At 45.1% G+C, this 16,758-nt stretch overlaps 1 protein-coding gene across 1 annotated transcript in view; it reads left to right on the plus strand.

The window, feature by feature from the left end:
• The window catches only part of foxo6b (forkhead box O6 b), a 43,987-nt gene extending 27,429 nt beyond the window's left edge, over positions 1 to 16,558 (plus strand). The window contains exon 2 of the mRNA XM_069711487.1: positions 13,903 to 16,558. Coding sequence (XP_069567588.1) covers positions 13,903 to 15,630 — 1,728 coding nt within the window. The 3' untranslated portion in view covers positions 15,631 to 16,558. The remainder of the gene's footprint in view (positions 1 to 13,902) is intronic.
• Positions 16,559 to 16,758: the final 200 nt, after the last annotated feature.

Raw genomic sequence — 16,758 nt, forward strand, 5'->3', positions numbered from 1 at the left:
TCCCTCAGGTCTCCTTAGCAACTAGTAGCTTGACATTGTAGTAATGAGCCGGCCCAGCATGCCATGCTAGCGAAGCACGAGATGGGTGTGTTGGTGTGTTTGTGTGGCTTTGTCTTTGCGAGGGTGAGAAACAAGCTGTCAGAGTTTTGTGACGTCAACACGTCACAATTAGTTTAGTTTTGAGAAATTTACAACTTTACAATATGTGCATCATCTTCCCCGATATATTTTCAATTTCTTTTCATTTCCACGAAACAGAAATACGTAGCCTTGATCTGGATTAATGACAGTCAACATAAACCACTCATACAGTAGAAGAGATGTGATCCCCCCCCTCCCTTTTAAAACTGGCATACATCAAAACAACACGTCTGATGAGAGATGTGCTTCTCTTAAAAGAAATCACTGTGACAGTGTGAATTGGCAAAATTGTTTTCTGGGAAAAAAAACCCAATCAATCTCAAGTCACATTCAGCGACTTTCTGAAGTGGGTGTCCAAAGCAGAGTGAATTAAAAAAAAAGAAGGAGTAATTGGATCAAACGATACAGTGAAGTATTCATCATTACTATTCCAGACTAGGTCTGGTATTTGAGTGTGGGCCCCAAAGCAGGTATCAGATTACTGGGAAACAATTAAAGATGCAACTAATGATGATCCATTATGAGTGGAGACACGCCGCCCAGGCAGCACTGAAACATGATCCAGATAGATGTGTGTAAGCATTTTGTTTTGACAAATGTTGCTATATAAGGGGAGATGCGTGGTGGTGCAGTGGTTAGCCACTGCAAGACCTCATTGCAAGACTCGGACTGTCAGCTTCTGGTGTGGAGTCTCCATGTTTTCCTTTGCCTGCGTGGTCTTCTCCAAAGTCATGTGTTTCAGGTTAAATAGTGTGAATGATTTCTTTGTTGACCAACACAGAAAGTCAGCTGAGGCTCTGACCCCCCTGGGACCACATACAGGATAAAGTGGCTGTTTTTGATGGATGGAAGCGATTTGAGGTCTTTGCAAGGATTCCTGTAACTTACTGAACTGTGTTAGTTTATGAAATGAAGCTCCTGTGAAGGTTTTATAGTGTACTACTGTGATGTTCAGGCTTGGTTCCAGACTGAATCACACGTCTCTTGGCTTTGAGTTGGCAGGATTAAGAATGTTACATTCATGAAAAACCATGACACAATTGCCACACAAATAGTGACAAGCGTGGATGAAATTGATACAGTTATTCAGGTTGTTGCAAATTGACTTATAAAAATAACTCCTCAAGAATATACTCCAAAGTCTTAACCCTTTCCACACGGGAGGTCCCTGAACCAGGAGAGACTCTATCTGGTATTAAAACACAACCAAACGACACTTTTCAAAGGTTTTAAAACGGGGCACATTCAATGAAAAGACCACCTGCTACTGATATGATTAAAATGGACGTAACAATGTTTTCCGTATTGTCTGTTGCATCAAATCTTGTAGATTTGTAGTTGAGAATTTTTAGAAGAGGTTTAGATTAGTGTCACTGATTCATTGTTACAAGGCTGTTATTCAACCTCCTAAATTACAGTTTTGATTAGGCGGAAGTAAAAATTACAATTTCTGCTGAAATTTTTCAAATCTCCCTCTGACCTGATGGAGACAAGGAGATTTATTGTATTCCGAGACAAAAGTCTTTCATGTCATTTTGGCTTCACAGTTATGGAGCTGTTACTGACAGTAACAGTAACTGCTCCATAGGGATGTTTTTCTGGTGGACATTTGACAAAATAGCCTTACAGGGTTAAGTTCATCTTAATAAAACTCATTTGCCCATTGTTACCATAGTTATAGATGCATGTAATAATTTCTCTTGTCCATACAAGCCCTGATGCCCAAATAGACAAGGTATGTTCATCCTGTCAGCTGTAGGACTTTTGCTTTCCTTTGCTGTAGTCTACTCACTCACTTCTGTATCACTTCACAGCCACGGACAGACGGGATGATTAAGATGAATCTTTATATGCCACGTTTCTTTTTAAGAATTTCTTCAGTCATTGTGAAAACAACTGCTTCTAGCTACACTACCTCCATGTGAACTGAAAATGGCATTATGAGGACAGATATGTCACTCGTGGTTAAAGGAGAAAACAAGATCAAATATGTGTTTCCAGACAAAGATCAGTTAATATGAACACATTGTCAGACTGAGTGAATGAAGTGCAACAAAATGGCAATTTGGTCAAATTACCAGACAGGTGATGTTCCCTGTTGAGGCGGTAAATGTTGAAGTAGTATGATACTTAAATAGAGCAGCAGTTTGAGAGCAAAGGTTGTCGGGCTCTGAATATTCAACAATAGCTCATTTCTTTCCAACTAATAATGAGTATTTGTTACAAAGTGTTCAATACTCATAGTCATGATCAAGTATCTTTTCAGTGCTTTTTTGTACTAACCTAAAATTAAGATACATACGTTGAAAGTTGCTCACCTCGTCTTCGGGTGTCTTTTATTCGTTCAAGGCTACCACTTTCTGTTTGGAAACTCTCTTACAAAAGGCCAACAGATTGAACTCATTCGAACACAAGAGATAGTTGTTGTTCTTCTAACAAAGTGTGCGGCAGAGCCTGGTGTGTGTGGATATCTCTCAGATTTGTCAAGGAAATGTAGCCTTTGTTGCTTTTTATTAATGTGTTTCTGCCAGTGTATCAGCTTTTGACTGTGGATCACTACATTTGCTGGAGGTGTCGCACAGCCTCCAGTGTGTGGATGGATGTGACAGCTGAGTGTTGAGGTGGGTGGTGCTCTCCTGAGACCTGATGGCAGGTGTGATCAGGCCTGTTTATCAGCTTCTCCTTTGGCTCCCATAGGTGTCACGATGCTACACCTGGCGTGTGAAAGCTCCCAGGGGAGGGATAGAAATCACAGCCGTGGAGGTGACTCCTTTTATGAGTCAAAGGTGGAGGTGACAAACTACTCCTGTTACTATAATTGAGGGGATTTGTTGTCTTTTTTTTAATGCTGTTTTTGAGGTTTTATTGGAAATGATCCATTAAAAACTGTCTGCATGAGTATTTATAAAGTTTGTTATATTATCAAACAGTCCTAGCATAGTCCAAATTAGACCAAACACACAAAATAAAGTATAATAATTGAGCATTTACTCTTCAGTTCTTTTGTTTTGAGCTATCAAATGAAAACAAGGTTGGACGCTGGCAAATGAGCCAAATAGCTCATATAATAGTCTTGCTAGCTTGCCAACCTTTAGAAGTTTGATAGCTAAAAACAAAAAACTTACATGAACAATGAAAATGAACATTATTCATTTATAATAGCTTGAAAAGTAACATTACGAAGGACCAAAAGAGTAAACAACTAAGTGGACTTAGCTTAGCTATAGATTTTTACAAAACAATGGCTGGAGAGAAAAAAGTGAAGCTTTAATATAACAAATGTCAAATAGATAATAGGGATGAGGGAACACATCCCTTGAATTGCTTCTATTTTTAAAACTTTCTCCCACAAATCCTTAAAAAAGATCTTATAAAAGAGCTTCCTGTGAAAAATATTAGCTACAGAGTTGTGATAGCTGACAATTGTATTTGAAAATCTTTGTTGGAATCAATCAAAGCAAAAAATATTGTAATTTTAGCCCAGAAAGATGACTATTACAGTACGTCATTAAAGTTTAAGCTGAGTCCTTGAGCAGGACATAGTACCCCCCCCCCCTCCAGTGTTTGTGATGTAAGGAAGGCCAACAGGAAGGAAGCACCACTCGTGGCCACTCCGGCTCTGTCAGTCTTCACAGATTCACAGAGCCGGCTGTGGCCTGTGGACCGGGCATCTCTGGCACGCAGGGAGGATTTTCCGATCCCCTGCCCTGCTTTCAGATGCTTGTTAATCTGCCGGCTCTATTTTTATCTGCCCTCTCCTCCCGCCCCCGGGCTCTCCGCCTTCACTTGGCTCCTTATGTCCATCCGCAGAGGGAGAGGCTGCCTCGGCAGGCCGGCAGCTCCAATTAGAGGCCTCTTCGCTGGGAATTGGGCTTGCTGTCCGCCCCCGGCCCCTCAGGCTCTCTTCCCGTCTACCTTTTCTCAGGTTAGCCCCAGCCGGCTTCTCGCTTCCTGCCTCTCTCCACCCGTCTATTCTCCTCTCCCTGTCTGCCTTCTTTCCATGTCTGCCCCCCCGGAGCTTGTGAAGCTCCACAGGGAGTAAGGGGGAGTGAAAGGCCTTCTGTCGCCTGAGGGCTGGCTCTAGTCCCTCGGCTGTACTTTGAGGAGAAGCTAACTGGTGCACCTTTCAGGGGGCGGCCTCAGTACAACTGCTGGAGATGCTATCTCTGATCCAATTGTCACAGCTACTGCAAGTGCACAACGGAAACTGCTGCTAGAACTGTAAACACTGTTATTCATCCCCAACACAAAAAAAGAAGGGTTCCTGTTGTTTGATGAGTTCTCTGAGACTATGAGGACCCGAAGAACCTGCCAGTTACAAAGAGCCTTGCAGATGTAGTGTAGTCTTTGTTTTAACCTGCTGAATTACAGTGTTTCTGAACTGCGCTTTAAACCAAAAAACAATTCCTTACATTCAGTATTGCAGCTTTTTTAAATGATCTATGTGGAGTTTGTCTAAAGAGCCTTTTTCTGATGCTAAATTACGTATTTCAGTCACTACTAGTCATTTTTACTGATGTTTCAACAGTTGCAGAAGCATTATTCTCCATCGATACTGATTGGTGTATGTTGTTGTTGGCCATATACACAGCCAAGTTATTGTGTCCCTTTAATGTTCCAAGCTACGCTGCATTCCTCCGGATGCTCTGACCTACTATTTTCCTCCAATCTGCCAAGAGAATAGCATCTTTTTTCCCAGCTTAGCCCCCACCCAAACTCCGCATGCTCACACCTTCTCCAACCCCATTAATCCCTCAGCCTCCCACTTCTTTATTTCCCTTCAAAGAGACAAGTGCTGCCCGTGACATCAGTCACAGGAAGTGAATCTTTAGCGTTGACTAATTTCCATCGATTGCCTCCAGACAGGCTTAGCAGACGAGACCCATTCCCACACAGAGCCTGGCTGCTCTCATTTAAGTCTCCCCGCCTGCAGAAAACGCTCCACAATGAACGCAGTCAGCGCTTTTATCTTCTCCCCCACTCCTGCTTATTATCAAATAAATGTGCGGCATAGAGAGATACTCATTGACAGGACCGTGCATAATGACTCCTGGCTGTGTGAAATGGATTAATAAATAATGGTTGAGCAACGGGAGAAAACGGCTTTGCCTAGTCTCACTACTTCTCAACACGGCGGCGTAGAACAATCCCCACAACACTCGGCTGGATTGTGCCGGACCACATCTAATGGGGCGTTGCATGGAATTTAAAACGTAACAGTCCTCTTGAATGTGCCGTGGAATGTGTCATAAATTAGAGGTGGGCTCCTTAAAATGTGAAGCAGAAAGCACTATAAAACCCACTACATGATGTTCTACTGAATCCTCTAAAGAATCCCCTCCAAGAGGCTCCTCTCCTGCGAGGACAGAGAGGTAAAAACAGCCTATAAAAATGTCCAGAAGCAGAACTCCTCTGCAACCTGTTCCCCTGTCTCGCTGCTGACAGAGCTGCAGCAGAAGGTAAATCAGTTTCTTTTTTACTTCTTGCTTTCACGCTCTCATGAGTATACCGTCAGTTCAAAGACACATATCCTGTAGTTTCCGTGTGCAAACTCAATCGAAAGGCATCGAAAGGCACACAGTGGAGCCTGCAAGCACCAGAGGCCTCCTTGTTTTTAACAAAGCATCCCCATCCATCGCCTGTCAGTGACATATTGCTTCATTAACACTCTTGGCTTTGTGTATATTGACAGCTTTTTCAAAATGGCAGAGAGTAAAAGCGTTCCTGCCGCCTGCTCTGCACCAAAGGGGCTTAAATAGACTATAAAACCCAAACTGAGGCTGTGATAGTGAAGTGTGCTTTGACTGCCACTGTACCCCTGTGCCAAAGTAATAAGTCTGTCTGAGACAGGAGGTGAAAAGGTCTCAATCTCCTTAACGCTAGATTAAGAAGCAGCTTGATCAAGGCGTCTTAAGTGCTTCATTTCGGAATCAAGATCAATAGCCACTAGGAAGAATTGAACATGGAGCATCGCTAGGTAGAGCTGATTGAATAGAGGCTAATGACTTCTCAGAAGCCCTTTACAGCAGAGGAATGGCTCGTACTGTACCGCTGCTGTTTTGGTTTGTTTGTTTTAGCTGTTTGTTTCCTTCAAATCATACAGAAAAGGTTACTCTGCTCTCCGGATCATGTTCCTATAACAAGCAAGTACCAGAGCCTAGCATTAGCCTGGACATCCTAACTCCGATGAAAAACATGTTTTGTACCCGGAGCAGCGACTGGGATGTGACAAATAGCACGGGGTCAATCTGGACATATTTTGAAGACCCGTGAAAACCTGTGCTTGTTTTTGTTGGCTCACAATAACTGCCTGACCAATTATGTCTATCAACGGCGCGCCCACCCTCAATCGCCATGATCCGACCAATCCCCACCCTGTCTCTGTGGTTTCAGGGTGAAACCCAGCTGAGGAGTGCCCAGAATTAACCAGGATTAGCCTTGGATTGTCGGGGATTACTCAGGCTGGAGAGGGATTAAGTATGATTGCCAGTTTGGGGTGGGGGGTGGGGTGGGGTTGCTGTGTGTGAGTCTGTGTGTGTGCGTGCACATCGAGGTGAACAAGTTGTGAAATACATATGAAGGGGTTTGTTTACATGTGTAACGTGGTGTGTGGACTCAACTCGGCTCAATTTATGACACTTTACTGAAGTCGAACCAAAGCGCTGCACAGAACACACACAGGGAAACCGAAGAGAGAGAGGAGACGACACAGCAAGTAAAAGAAAAATATTTAAATAACTAAATACCAAAAGATTGAAGATAATAATAATGACAATCAGAGAGGGATAATGAAACAACAGGCCCCGGGCACAGACATGTAAAAGGCCCCAGTTCTCCAACATAAGAAGCACGACACCCAGACTGAGTGAAGGGACACAAAACGACTACAAACCACTGTTCTGTGTCTCTAACTGTGTCTTGCAGCTGTTTTGCATCATTTTAAGTCTCCTTGTAGCTAATTTGAATCGCTGTGTATTTGCGATGTGTCTCTTCGCAGCTGTTGTGCATGTCTTTGTGGTCATTTAGCATCTGATTTCATCGTGATCTCTGTCTGGGGTGTTTAGCAGGCGAAGATGCGGGTCCCACTGACCCCTCAGCCTCAGGCTTGTGCCTGGTAGCCCCGTTCCGTAATCCTTCCATAATAACAATAACAAGTACTGCCGGTGTTGGAAAAGTCCAGAAAACACAGGATATTATTCATCTGATGTCCACATTTTAACCCCTTAAGACCTGGGATATTCTTTTTTTCTTTTCTTAAATTTCTACCATAAAATACAAATTCCCAAATTCAGGCAGTACCAGCAGAGACCAAAATGAACAGCACTTGCAAAAACTGTAAACACAGTAAGTCTGCTTGTCACATCACCAGGCCAGAAGGAGATTAGACTAAAACAGTAAAACTGACATTTTTACTTCTGCCTAACCAAAACTGTAAATTAAAGATGAAAAAATATCAGCCTTGTAATAATGAGTCAGTAACATGGATGTTGGACATGTTCAACTGCAACCAATAGAAATGAAGCACAACAAGCTGCATCCATTAAAATTATTGTACTAGTCTGGAGTCTAAAGTGACTGTGCAACCTTAAAAAGTGTCGGTGCGTCGTGCTTTCATAACAGATACAGCCTGGTCCCAGTACAGGAACCTCCAGGGTCGAGAGGGTTAACAATCTGCAAAGAGTTGTGGAAATGTCTGGAAACGATTTCTTCCTCTGTGGTCTGATAAGATCCAGTACACAGATGTATTTTTATATTTGCTGCTGTGTAGAATTAACAGACGAGGCTCTTCATGCTCACAAAGCTCCATTGAGAGAATCGCTTTGCGACACAGAGACAGCAAAAGGGAAAGAGAGTGCAAAGGGTTACATCATTCTCGTTGCTATGCAACACAAACTGGTTAATTTGCCATCGATTTTTATTAGTGTTAGCTAAGTTACCCAGAATAAAAAAGGGTTGGAAATAATAATAATCAAGAAAATTAGCCATTGCTCTGTTATTGCTGTTCTGAAACGGAGGACGTGAGCACACGGCCTCCTGCTGACGAGGACACAGTCTATGACCATTAAAAAGGCTTTTTACAGCTGGGTCTCAATAAAAATGTAGATGCAGAGGGTTAATAACCATGAAGGGAACACATGTCTTAGTTTTACACGCTGATAACACAATCTGAAACAAAACATATATTTAAGTTCTCCTGTACCCGACTGAAATAGACTTCACAGATGACCCTGTTTTTGTTTTGTTTTCTTGTCCGTCCTCTGTACGTTCACTTTGAAAGCCAAGAGGAAGCTTCATTTGTTCATTACGAGGAGCACTAATCAGTTTGTGGAAACGGTTGTATAATGTCTTATGTGGCTCTGAAAGCCGTCCACAGTTTAAGAAATAACCCTGATGACACAAAACAAAAACAGTAAGTGGACATAGAGTTGTGATTGTTTTGTCAAACTATTTCCAACATCTATAAGGAGCTTTTACACTCAGTATTAAAAGTGTATATTTATGGTTGCAGGTGAAATGAATTAGAACATATACAAATATTATGTGTTTCAAAGTCATATCGCCCTGCCAGTGGGATCATCTTGCTGACCAGGACACTCAAACTCGGTCATGAAAAATTGCCTGCTATGGCATTTTGAAAAAGGGGAAAAGTGTGAGAATTGTGTGTACAGACAGATCTGTGTGTCCATGGGCCATTAGCTAACCACTGGACTGACTATCCCCTGACTCAGTGAAAGCAGCAGTGTGTCAGGGTCAAACTCAGTCACTATTTATGTATAATATACAGTAGCGGAGCCGGATGCAGCGGGTTCCCTGTAGAGGAGCAGGTTGGATGTGAGGACAGATTCAGTCACCGTTCTCACTGCAACAGTCCAGTTCCTCCTGCATTAGCAGAAAGGCAGAGGCTGAGAACAGAGGGAGCCGGTTCCCCCACTCCAGAATCACTCTTTCTGACAAGTTCATACGTACACAGAGGATAGGATGGGCAGCTTTGTGCCACACAAGGCTGACAAATCTGCAGGTTTCATTCAAGGTAAAGGGTCGGCTGGAGGATTTAATGATCAGCTTACTCCTCTGTGGCTGACTGTCGGCTAATCATATCCACTATACTGTTATATCCTCTGGTTGTCATTATAACCTGCAGACTCTGCAACTTCCTGTTGGACCGTGATGGTCCAGTTCTGCACATTTGTAAATTAATTTATAAATTGTTCTAAATCTTTAAAAGGATTATCAAGGGGTTTGCTAATTTTTTGTTTTTGTTTTTGTGCCGTTGTCCTTACTGTTACACTTAGCCATTAAAGCTTGCTATGATGTTACAATTAGAACATTATCGCCTGATTGCAACTATTTGAGCTGATCACAACTATTTTGTATAAGTGTCAGAATCTTTTCCATTCATATGAATAAAACGTAAACTGTACAAAAAAATGGGACGTTGGTTCGGGGTGTGAAAAATGACGGCAATCCGTAAGTGCCATAAACTGCCATACCACTGAGAGGAGCTAGGGGTTGGCTCCAAAAAGCCTTCAGACTCCCATTCAATTTCTCTCATGAAATACAAAGTCAATAAGTTTTTTTTCTCTTTTTCATAAGTTCTTATGGTGTTGTTAGCTTAAGTCACACTTTGTTATTAGTTTTCTGGCGGTCCATCTGACATCATTAATAAGAAAATAGGCCTCAAAATATGTATTTTTTGGGGACCTGTGAGTTTGATTGACAGATGCAGTCAGGTTTCTGCTATAGGTGGGCGGGATGTAATGTTGTCGTGTTTCCAATCGTATCGAGTCAGATCCACCGTTTTCCACCTTTAGAAGTTTGACTGGCGCTCTTTTATTGAAATGATATCGTTGTGCCTCCCTCTTCCTCTCATATGTTTTAATGGCTCATGAGTGAGGAGTGAGCGCCACCATGCCACGTTGTTTATTTGGAGTATTGGTGACTGTCACTGTCAGTACTTCAGTTATAGTTCATTAATCAAGTCGTTATTTATGTCATGTATGTCTTGTGCAATTAAAGGTAAACAGATATTTTTTAAAATTTATTTATATGTTCCAGTTTTCAAGGCCAAGAAATGTTTCTTTTTCTTCTTTGTTGTATGTGTATTACTAATATATGATTAGACTTTAATTAAAATGGCATAAAGGGAAGAGGAAAAGACAATTAAATCCTTAATCACAATTACATTTATGACAGTGAATTGTCAACAAAGACTACATGATCGTGGCAGCAAGCTTGAATAAGTTGGCAGGAAAAGATGAGCTGTCAGTGCCTTCTGAACTATTGCAAAAATGGTTTCTGATCTGACACAACTCGGCTTCAGGTTTGATGACATTTAGGCACAGAAACAGTTACAATCAATGACTGTAGTTAAGGCTACCTTTGTGACTTTGTTAACATTCAGCGATACAAACCTTTGTCTACCAGGCGCCACTGGGAGAGTGAGATGATTTCTGATACTTAGTCCACCATAACTGCTGTCAGTATAAAGCAGTACAATCAATAGCACCACAAACTGCATCCTATAAAATGATCGTACAGCTGAATAAACATATTCGGAACTGAACATTAGAAAGCTTGATGACGGGAGGAATCATTGCAGGACAGCAATAATTTTGGTGTAGCTATAAGAAACTGTCTATGGAGTAAAGTTTTGTTGCAAAAAATGAACGTGTAACTTTTACTTGTTCCTCAAAAAACAAGAAAACAAAGTGAAAAGAAGAAGCAAAATGTTGAGCCTGTTCATTTCAACAGCTTTACAATTCATTTTACTTATTTTGACTGACTATGCATATATATTAAATTTAATTTGATGAATTGCACACTGCATATCTTGATTGATTCATCTTGATCAGTTTCCACGCATGTGATTATGATTTGTCAGGATGCTACTCTATATCAAGTTTAAAGACCTTTAGAGGCCTCTTATAGCATCGTTTTAGTTTGTTGATGATTCATTGGATCCTTATTGCTCCCCTGTGCTCCGACAGGGCTGAGAACCAGAAATCATTACATCTGGGCATATTGTAGTACAGAGTGGGAAGTAACAACACCAGAGTTTCTCCATTAGCAGTTTCAATACAGAAATGTCTCTGCCAGCAAAAGAAAGTCACTTTAATCGTGTATACAGAAGACAATGCAAAACAGATGAGAGTACTGTACAATATATCAGCAGGTGAAGGAACAGTCGGCTGCTGTGTTATAATTGTTGCCGGAGTCGTTGTACGGAAGCTCTCTTTCCCCTCTCTCTCTCTCTCTCTCTCTCTCTCTCTCTCTCTCTCTCTCTCTCTCTCTCTCTCTCTCTCTCACACACACACACACACACACACACACAGACACACACGACTGCTAATCACAGCTTGGTACAGGTAGTGAGGCGTTGGGACTACTGGTGATTGAGTCTCCCTGGTGGATTGGAAGCAGGAATCTGACAGACTCAGATAAAAGGCTGTTTGGAGTTGCCTGCAGCATCAAACAGCATCAGCTGCCTCCCCACCTCCTCCCCCACTTCTCCTCCCTACCATCACCTCCCCTCTCTTCATTTCTCCCTCTTTTGGTTTACTCTGTTGCCATGGCTACGCTCAGCCTGAGCCGTCATGTTGTGTAGGAACCTGTCAGGGTGCCACGCTCAGATCACCTGATGCGGGTCGCCACCGGCGGCCTCTTTCACACGGCGTCATCGTTCAGTTTGGCTTTGATTAAGTCTGCTCTCTGTGGCGCGCCGTGGCTGAGGAGTGCAGTTGGTTTATTTCGTCGCCGAGCGTCAAGCTTGTGCAATTTTGTCGACCTGGTGTTTTGGAGAGGACCCCTCTGAACAGCAGAAAAAAAAACATAAATATCTCTCCAATTTCCACGTCTGTGAAGAGAGTCTCGTCAAAGCAGCGTGATTTGAGTGGAGGATGGGACAAAATTACCTGTTTGGACTCATGCTGTGGGGATGTGTGTGTGTGGATGGGGGCTTTTCTGCATGAATGAAAATAGTAGTAGGTACGAGACAAGACTGATTTGAAACCCACTTTAAGCTGAATTCCCCCTGTAAACATTTTGCGAGAAACCTATTACCTGCTGTTCTGGATGCTGTGCTTTTCATAATACGCCGCAACAACAAAGAGCCATCACCTCTTTTAGCTGGCCGTCCAGTTTGCAGCCACGCGGCTGTGTGCTGCCAGAGTGAAGTGTGTGCAGGAGGGGGGGTGTTACATATGCTGACTGTATAGATTGCGTTGAAGGGTGAAATGTAAGCCGGCCCCCCGTTGAACACAGATTTGCATCTCCTGCTGTTTGTTTCCAATATGTGCCCTTGCCTTTTCACTGTGAATGAATGAATGAATGAAAGATGGGGGGGGGGGGAGCAGGGGGGGGGGTGTGGAAGGGGGGGGTGGAAGTTGTGTAAGGTGATGAGAGGATGGATGTGGAGAGAGGGGAGAGAATGAGAAATGTCGTGATCAAGAGAGGCTGGGACACAGAGAGGGAGATGAATGGGGCTGAGAGCAGGAAAATTGGACAGGAGGCGGCGAGTGAATGAAGATAGAGAATGGCTTGAGATATCAGGAGACAGAGATTGTGAGCTATGTGCAGGTAATAAACAAGGCAGAAATAGATAGATATCTCCAGAGAGGAAAAAGAAAAGTGTGTGATTGTGCACACTGGGTAGAGGTTTGGGGAGGAAGAGAGGGGGCTTTTCCTCCCAAAAGATCAGAAAAGAGAAAAAAAGAGAATGAAAGAAAGAAAGAGAGGGCGGAGAGGCGAAGGGAGGAAAGTAGGAGAGAGTGTGAATAATGACACAAGCAGGAAAGATTTGGATGAACATGCTGTACTTAGACTAACTTGGCCAGCAGAGATCATGTGTATCCCTGCTAAGCTCTCCTTTAGGCAGGCTTAGATTTCATCAACTCACTCCAGGTTGGCACCGGCTTCAAATGCTGCTGCGGAGCCGTGGATTAACTATACAGCCGTCACTCAGACACTTAAACAGGGGTCTGGAGAGGCTTATCCTATGTACCCCCCCCCCCCACACACACACACACACACCATCACCACCACCCGGCACTCCACACCCACCCGCAACCGCCACATCCGTCCCCTTTCAGAGCTGCTCGCAGGAGGACTTCCTCACATCATAACGATATCCGCCGCGGTTGCCCACGGTCATGTTAATTGTCCCATGATTTTAAAAGAGGTTAAATGAGCCTGTCCCTCCACCCCTCCCTCCCCCACGTTTACTTCCCCTCTATCTTATTCCAGGCCTGCGTATGAGGGTTAATTTTTTTTCATTCTGGTGCTCTTCCAGATCTTCTCCTGCCAAATCACGCCTCCCCCTTCCTCCCTCCCTTCTTCCCTCCCTCCCCGTCTCTGGCTAGATCTCAGGCTTTCATATTTGGAGGCCCTGCAATCGATACGGGCTGTCTGTGATTGGGTTGCCTCGCGTGATTCATTTCTGTAACCTTGGTGATGGTTTGATGTGGAGGCTGCACCCATGTCCATATTATGACTCAGTGAGCGCGTGTGGAGAGGAGAGGCTGGTCAAGGGAGGTATCGATTGGTCCTTCACTCTCTCTGCCCTCTTTGCTCTCCCCTCCATCTCCCGCTCTTTCTTTATCCATCTTTTTTCTCACTCGCTGTGCAGCCTTGATAGTTTGGCCATAATTTGAAATGACTTTGTGTTCTCAAGAAATGATTATTTAACCCTAAATGTTCCCTCGGGTGTTAATATTTATCTCTTTTCTCCTCTCTCCTCCCTCCCATCCCTCTTTCTCGTTCCAGAACTCGATCAGACACAACCTTTCGCTGCACAGTCGCTTTATCCGGGTGCAAAATGAGGGCACAGGGAAGAGTTCCTGGTGGATGCTCAACCCAGAGGGAGGGAAGATGGGGAAGGGACCCAGACGACGTGCAGCATCTATAGACAATGGCACCCGCTACCTGAAGACCAAGGGTCGCATCAGCCGGAAGAAAGGGGGAGCCATAGGCCTTGGGCGGGGACAAGGTCAGGGAGCTGGACCAGCCATGCAGGGCTCCCCAGAGCATGGCAGTCCAGCAGGGAAAGGAGGTGTGGGCATGGGTGGTGAGGAGTATGACACCTGGACGGACCTCCATTCTCGCACCTCATCCTCTGCCTCCACGCTGAGTGGCTGCCTGTCCCCCATTCTAGCTGAGGCGGAGGCTGATGAACCGGAGGAGGGTGGACTATCCTGCTCAGCTTCCCCCCGACTCTACCCCAGCCCCAACAGCACCCGCTCCCCGGCCCTGGGCACCGGGGGCCACTGCCCCACTGTGGAGCTGCCTCAGCTGACCGACCTCACCGGGGCTATCAGTCTAGATGAGAGTGGTTACCCTCAGCCACCACAAATCAAATGCAACGGTTATCCCTTTGTGCCTGGGCCCAAGGCAGAGGGCTCCTATTGCGGGCCTGTGTACGGACAGCCTTCCATGGGCATGCTCCGTCTCCACACTCCCATGGAGACCATCCAGGAGAACAAGCCAGTCAGCTTCCAGCGCCCGATTAGGGGCTACTCAGAGAACAACGCCCTGCAGAGTCTGCTTACCGGAGGTCCTCCGTACTGCAACAAGGACACAGTGCTGGGCCCGGGACGGGAAACACACACACTAATGACACAGGGAACCAACGGTGTTCACAGCCAGCACAACCACAATCAGAATCGCAGCCACAATCATAACCACAATCACAACCAAGAGCACGCTCACAATCCTAGTCTACACAACGGCCATGGCTCAGTCCATGACCAGAACACAACCCACCATCAGAACCACAATCAGGGTCACAAACACCAAGCCAGCCTCGACTACAGTCACACCCACAAGCCCCACGCCGCCCACGACTACGGTCCGACTCATGAACATGGTCACAGTAACAAAGTATCTCCCAGCCATGATCACAACCCTCGCTCCAGTCAGAGCCACATGCACAATCACACCCCTCACAATCCTCATAACCCTATGCACAGCGGGCCTCACCATCAGGCTCTGTCCCCGCGGGTCAGCACTGACATTCTACAGCCCTACAGTCTCAAGACCTCCAACCAGTACCGGCCTCGCCCTCACCTCCCAACATCCCCTTCCCTGCCACCCAACCCTGCCGCCGTCATGGACGTTCCCCAGGACCCCTGCCGACTGGCATCCGCGCCTCACCCCCGTCACCAGCCCTACCCTGGAGCTCACCACCAGGGTATGACTGACTCCTGGCACGGCTACTACCACAACAACCATCAGCCGGGGAACACGGGTTACCAGGGGCATCAGCACAGCTCCCACAGTCGAATGGCTGCCAATCTGGAGATGGAGAACATCCCTAATAGTCTGGACTGTGATGTGGACTCCATTCTACTCAATGACTTTATGGACACAGAGAGCATGGACTTCAACTTTGATGGCTCTTTGTCCCAAGGAGTGGGCATGGGGATGGGCATGAGTTTAGGGGCTTTTGCTTGCCCTCCACCGGCACACAGCAACCAGAGCTGGGTGCCAGGGTGAACTCAGGCCCGAGGGTTTGGATAGACACATGACCAGAAAGCTCACCCACTGGGCTAGGCTGCCGGTGGGCTGTACCCTTGGCCTGACTGACTGTGATTCTCTGTTTCTGAGACAATACGTATTGTCATTTTGTTTCCTGGGGACTCTACGCTCCCTCGTACTCTTTCTCTCTCTCCCGCCCTGTTTATAAAGCCTTCTGTCTCCATATTGAATCTGCCCCCAATGAGCCCAGTGCTAAGGCAACCCAACACCCCCACTATACATGCCCTTCAGTTTTGTTTTTTTGTTTTTTTATGCTCGCCTCCCAATCTCATCCTGCCTGTCCTAAGCTCTCAAGCACTTTACATCCATCTTTTCATACAGATGCAGTAACACAAAGACCAGGCAAAGTCACGTTGTGTGTTGGCTTAAGTTTAATGTATGCAATCCACTTTACAGTATTATCTCCTCCTACAAAGGCGGTGTTGTTCTTGACTTGAGAACATGATCAAACAGCTGCATAAATATCTTCAATGTAGAGGTGCTCTCGGATTGGGGGTTAAAAGGCACGGCAGGCTTTTAGGTTTAAGGATGAAGGAAAAAGGAGGTTTTTAGAAGAAGGGGGAATTAGGCCCATGGTAGGAAGGAAGGGAACTCCAGGGTCAGTGGGATTTCTTCTTTACTTGGTGGACAGTGGTATTTTCCTGTTGGGTTCAGCGGAGGAGGACAGTCATCCATCAGGGCAGCATCAGCACCGCTCCATTGAAATGCAACATCCCTTCTTTAATCTCCAAAGTAATGACAGAGTGATGCATCACTATTGCAAATCTAATGCGCCACTCTGTGTTTTTTCAACCCCCCTCTCCCTCTTCAACTCCGGACACACTGGCTTAATGTGTTTTGGCGAAAGTGATGATTAAAGTCACTCGGCACTAAATAGGGGAGGGATTGAAAGGGGGGTGGGAGGGTGGGGAGGGGGGCATTGAGGGGGAAATGATAGGAGAGGAGAAATGCAAATATTCCCTCTGTGCCTCTTCCTCTCCATTTTGTGGATTTATGTAGCTTTCCCCGTAATGAAATAAGCAACGATCAGCGCCTGCTGTACATCCTGAGGAGCTCTCTGATTGGCCTGCGCCGGGCTGCCTCGGC

Source organism: Brachyistius frenatus, unplaced genomic scaffold (assembly GCF_029030835.1).
Source record: "Brachyistius frenatus isolate BFR_SWC_R1_liver_20210118 unplaced genomic scaffold, ASM2903083v1 Contig_101, whole genome shotgun sequence".
In the NCBI taxonomy this organism is placed as follows: domain Eukaryota; kingdom Metazoa; phylum Chordata; class Actinopteri; family Embiotocidae; genus Brachyistius; species Brachyistius frenatus.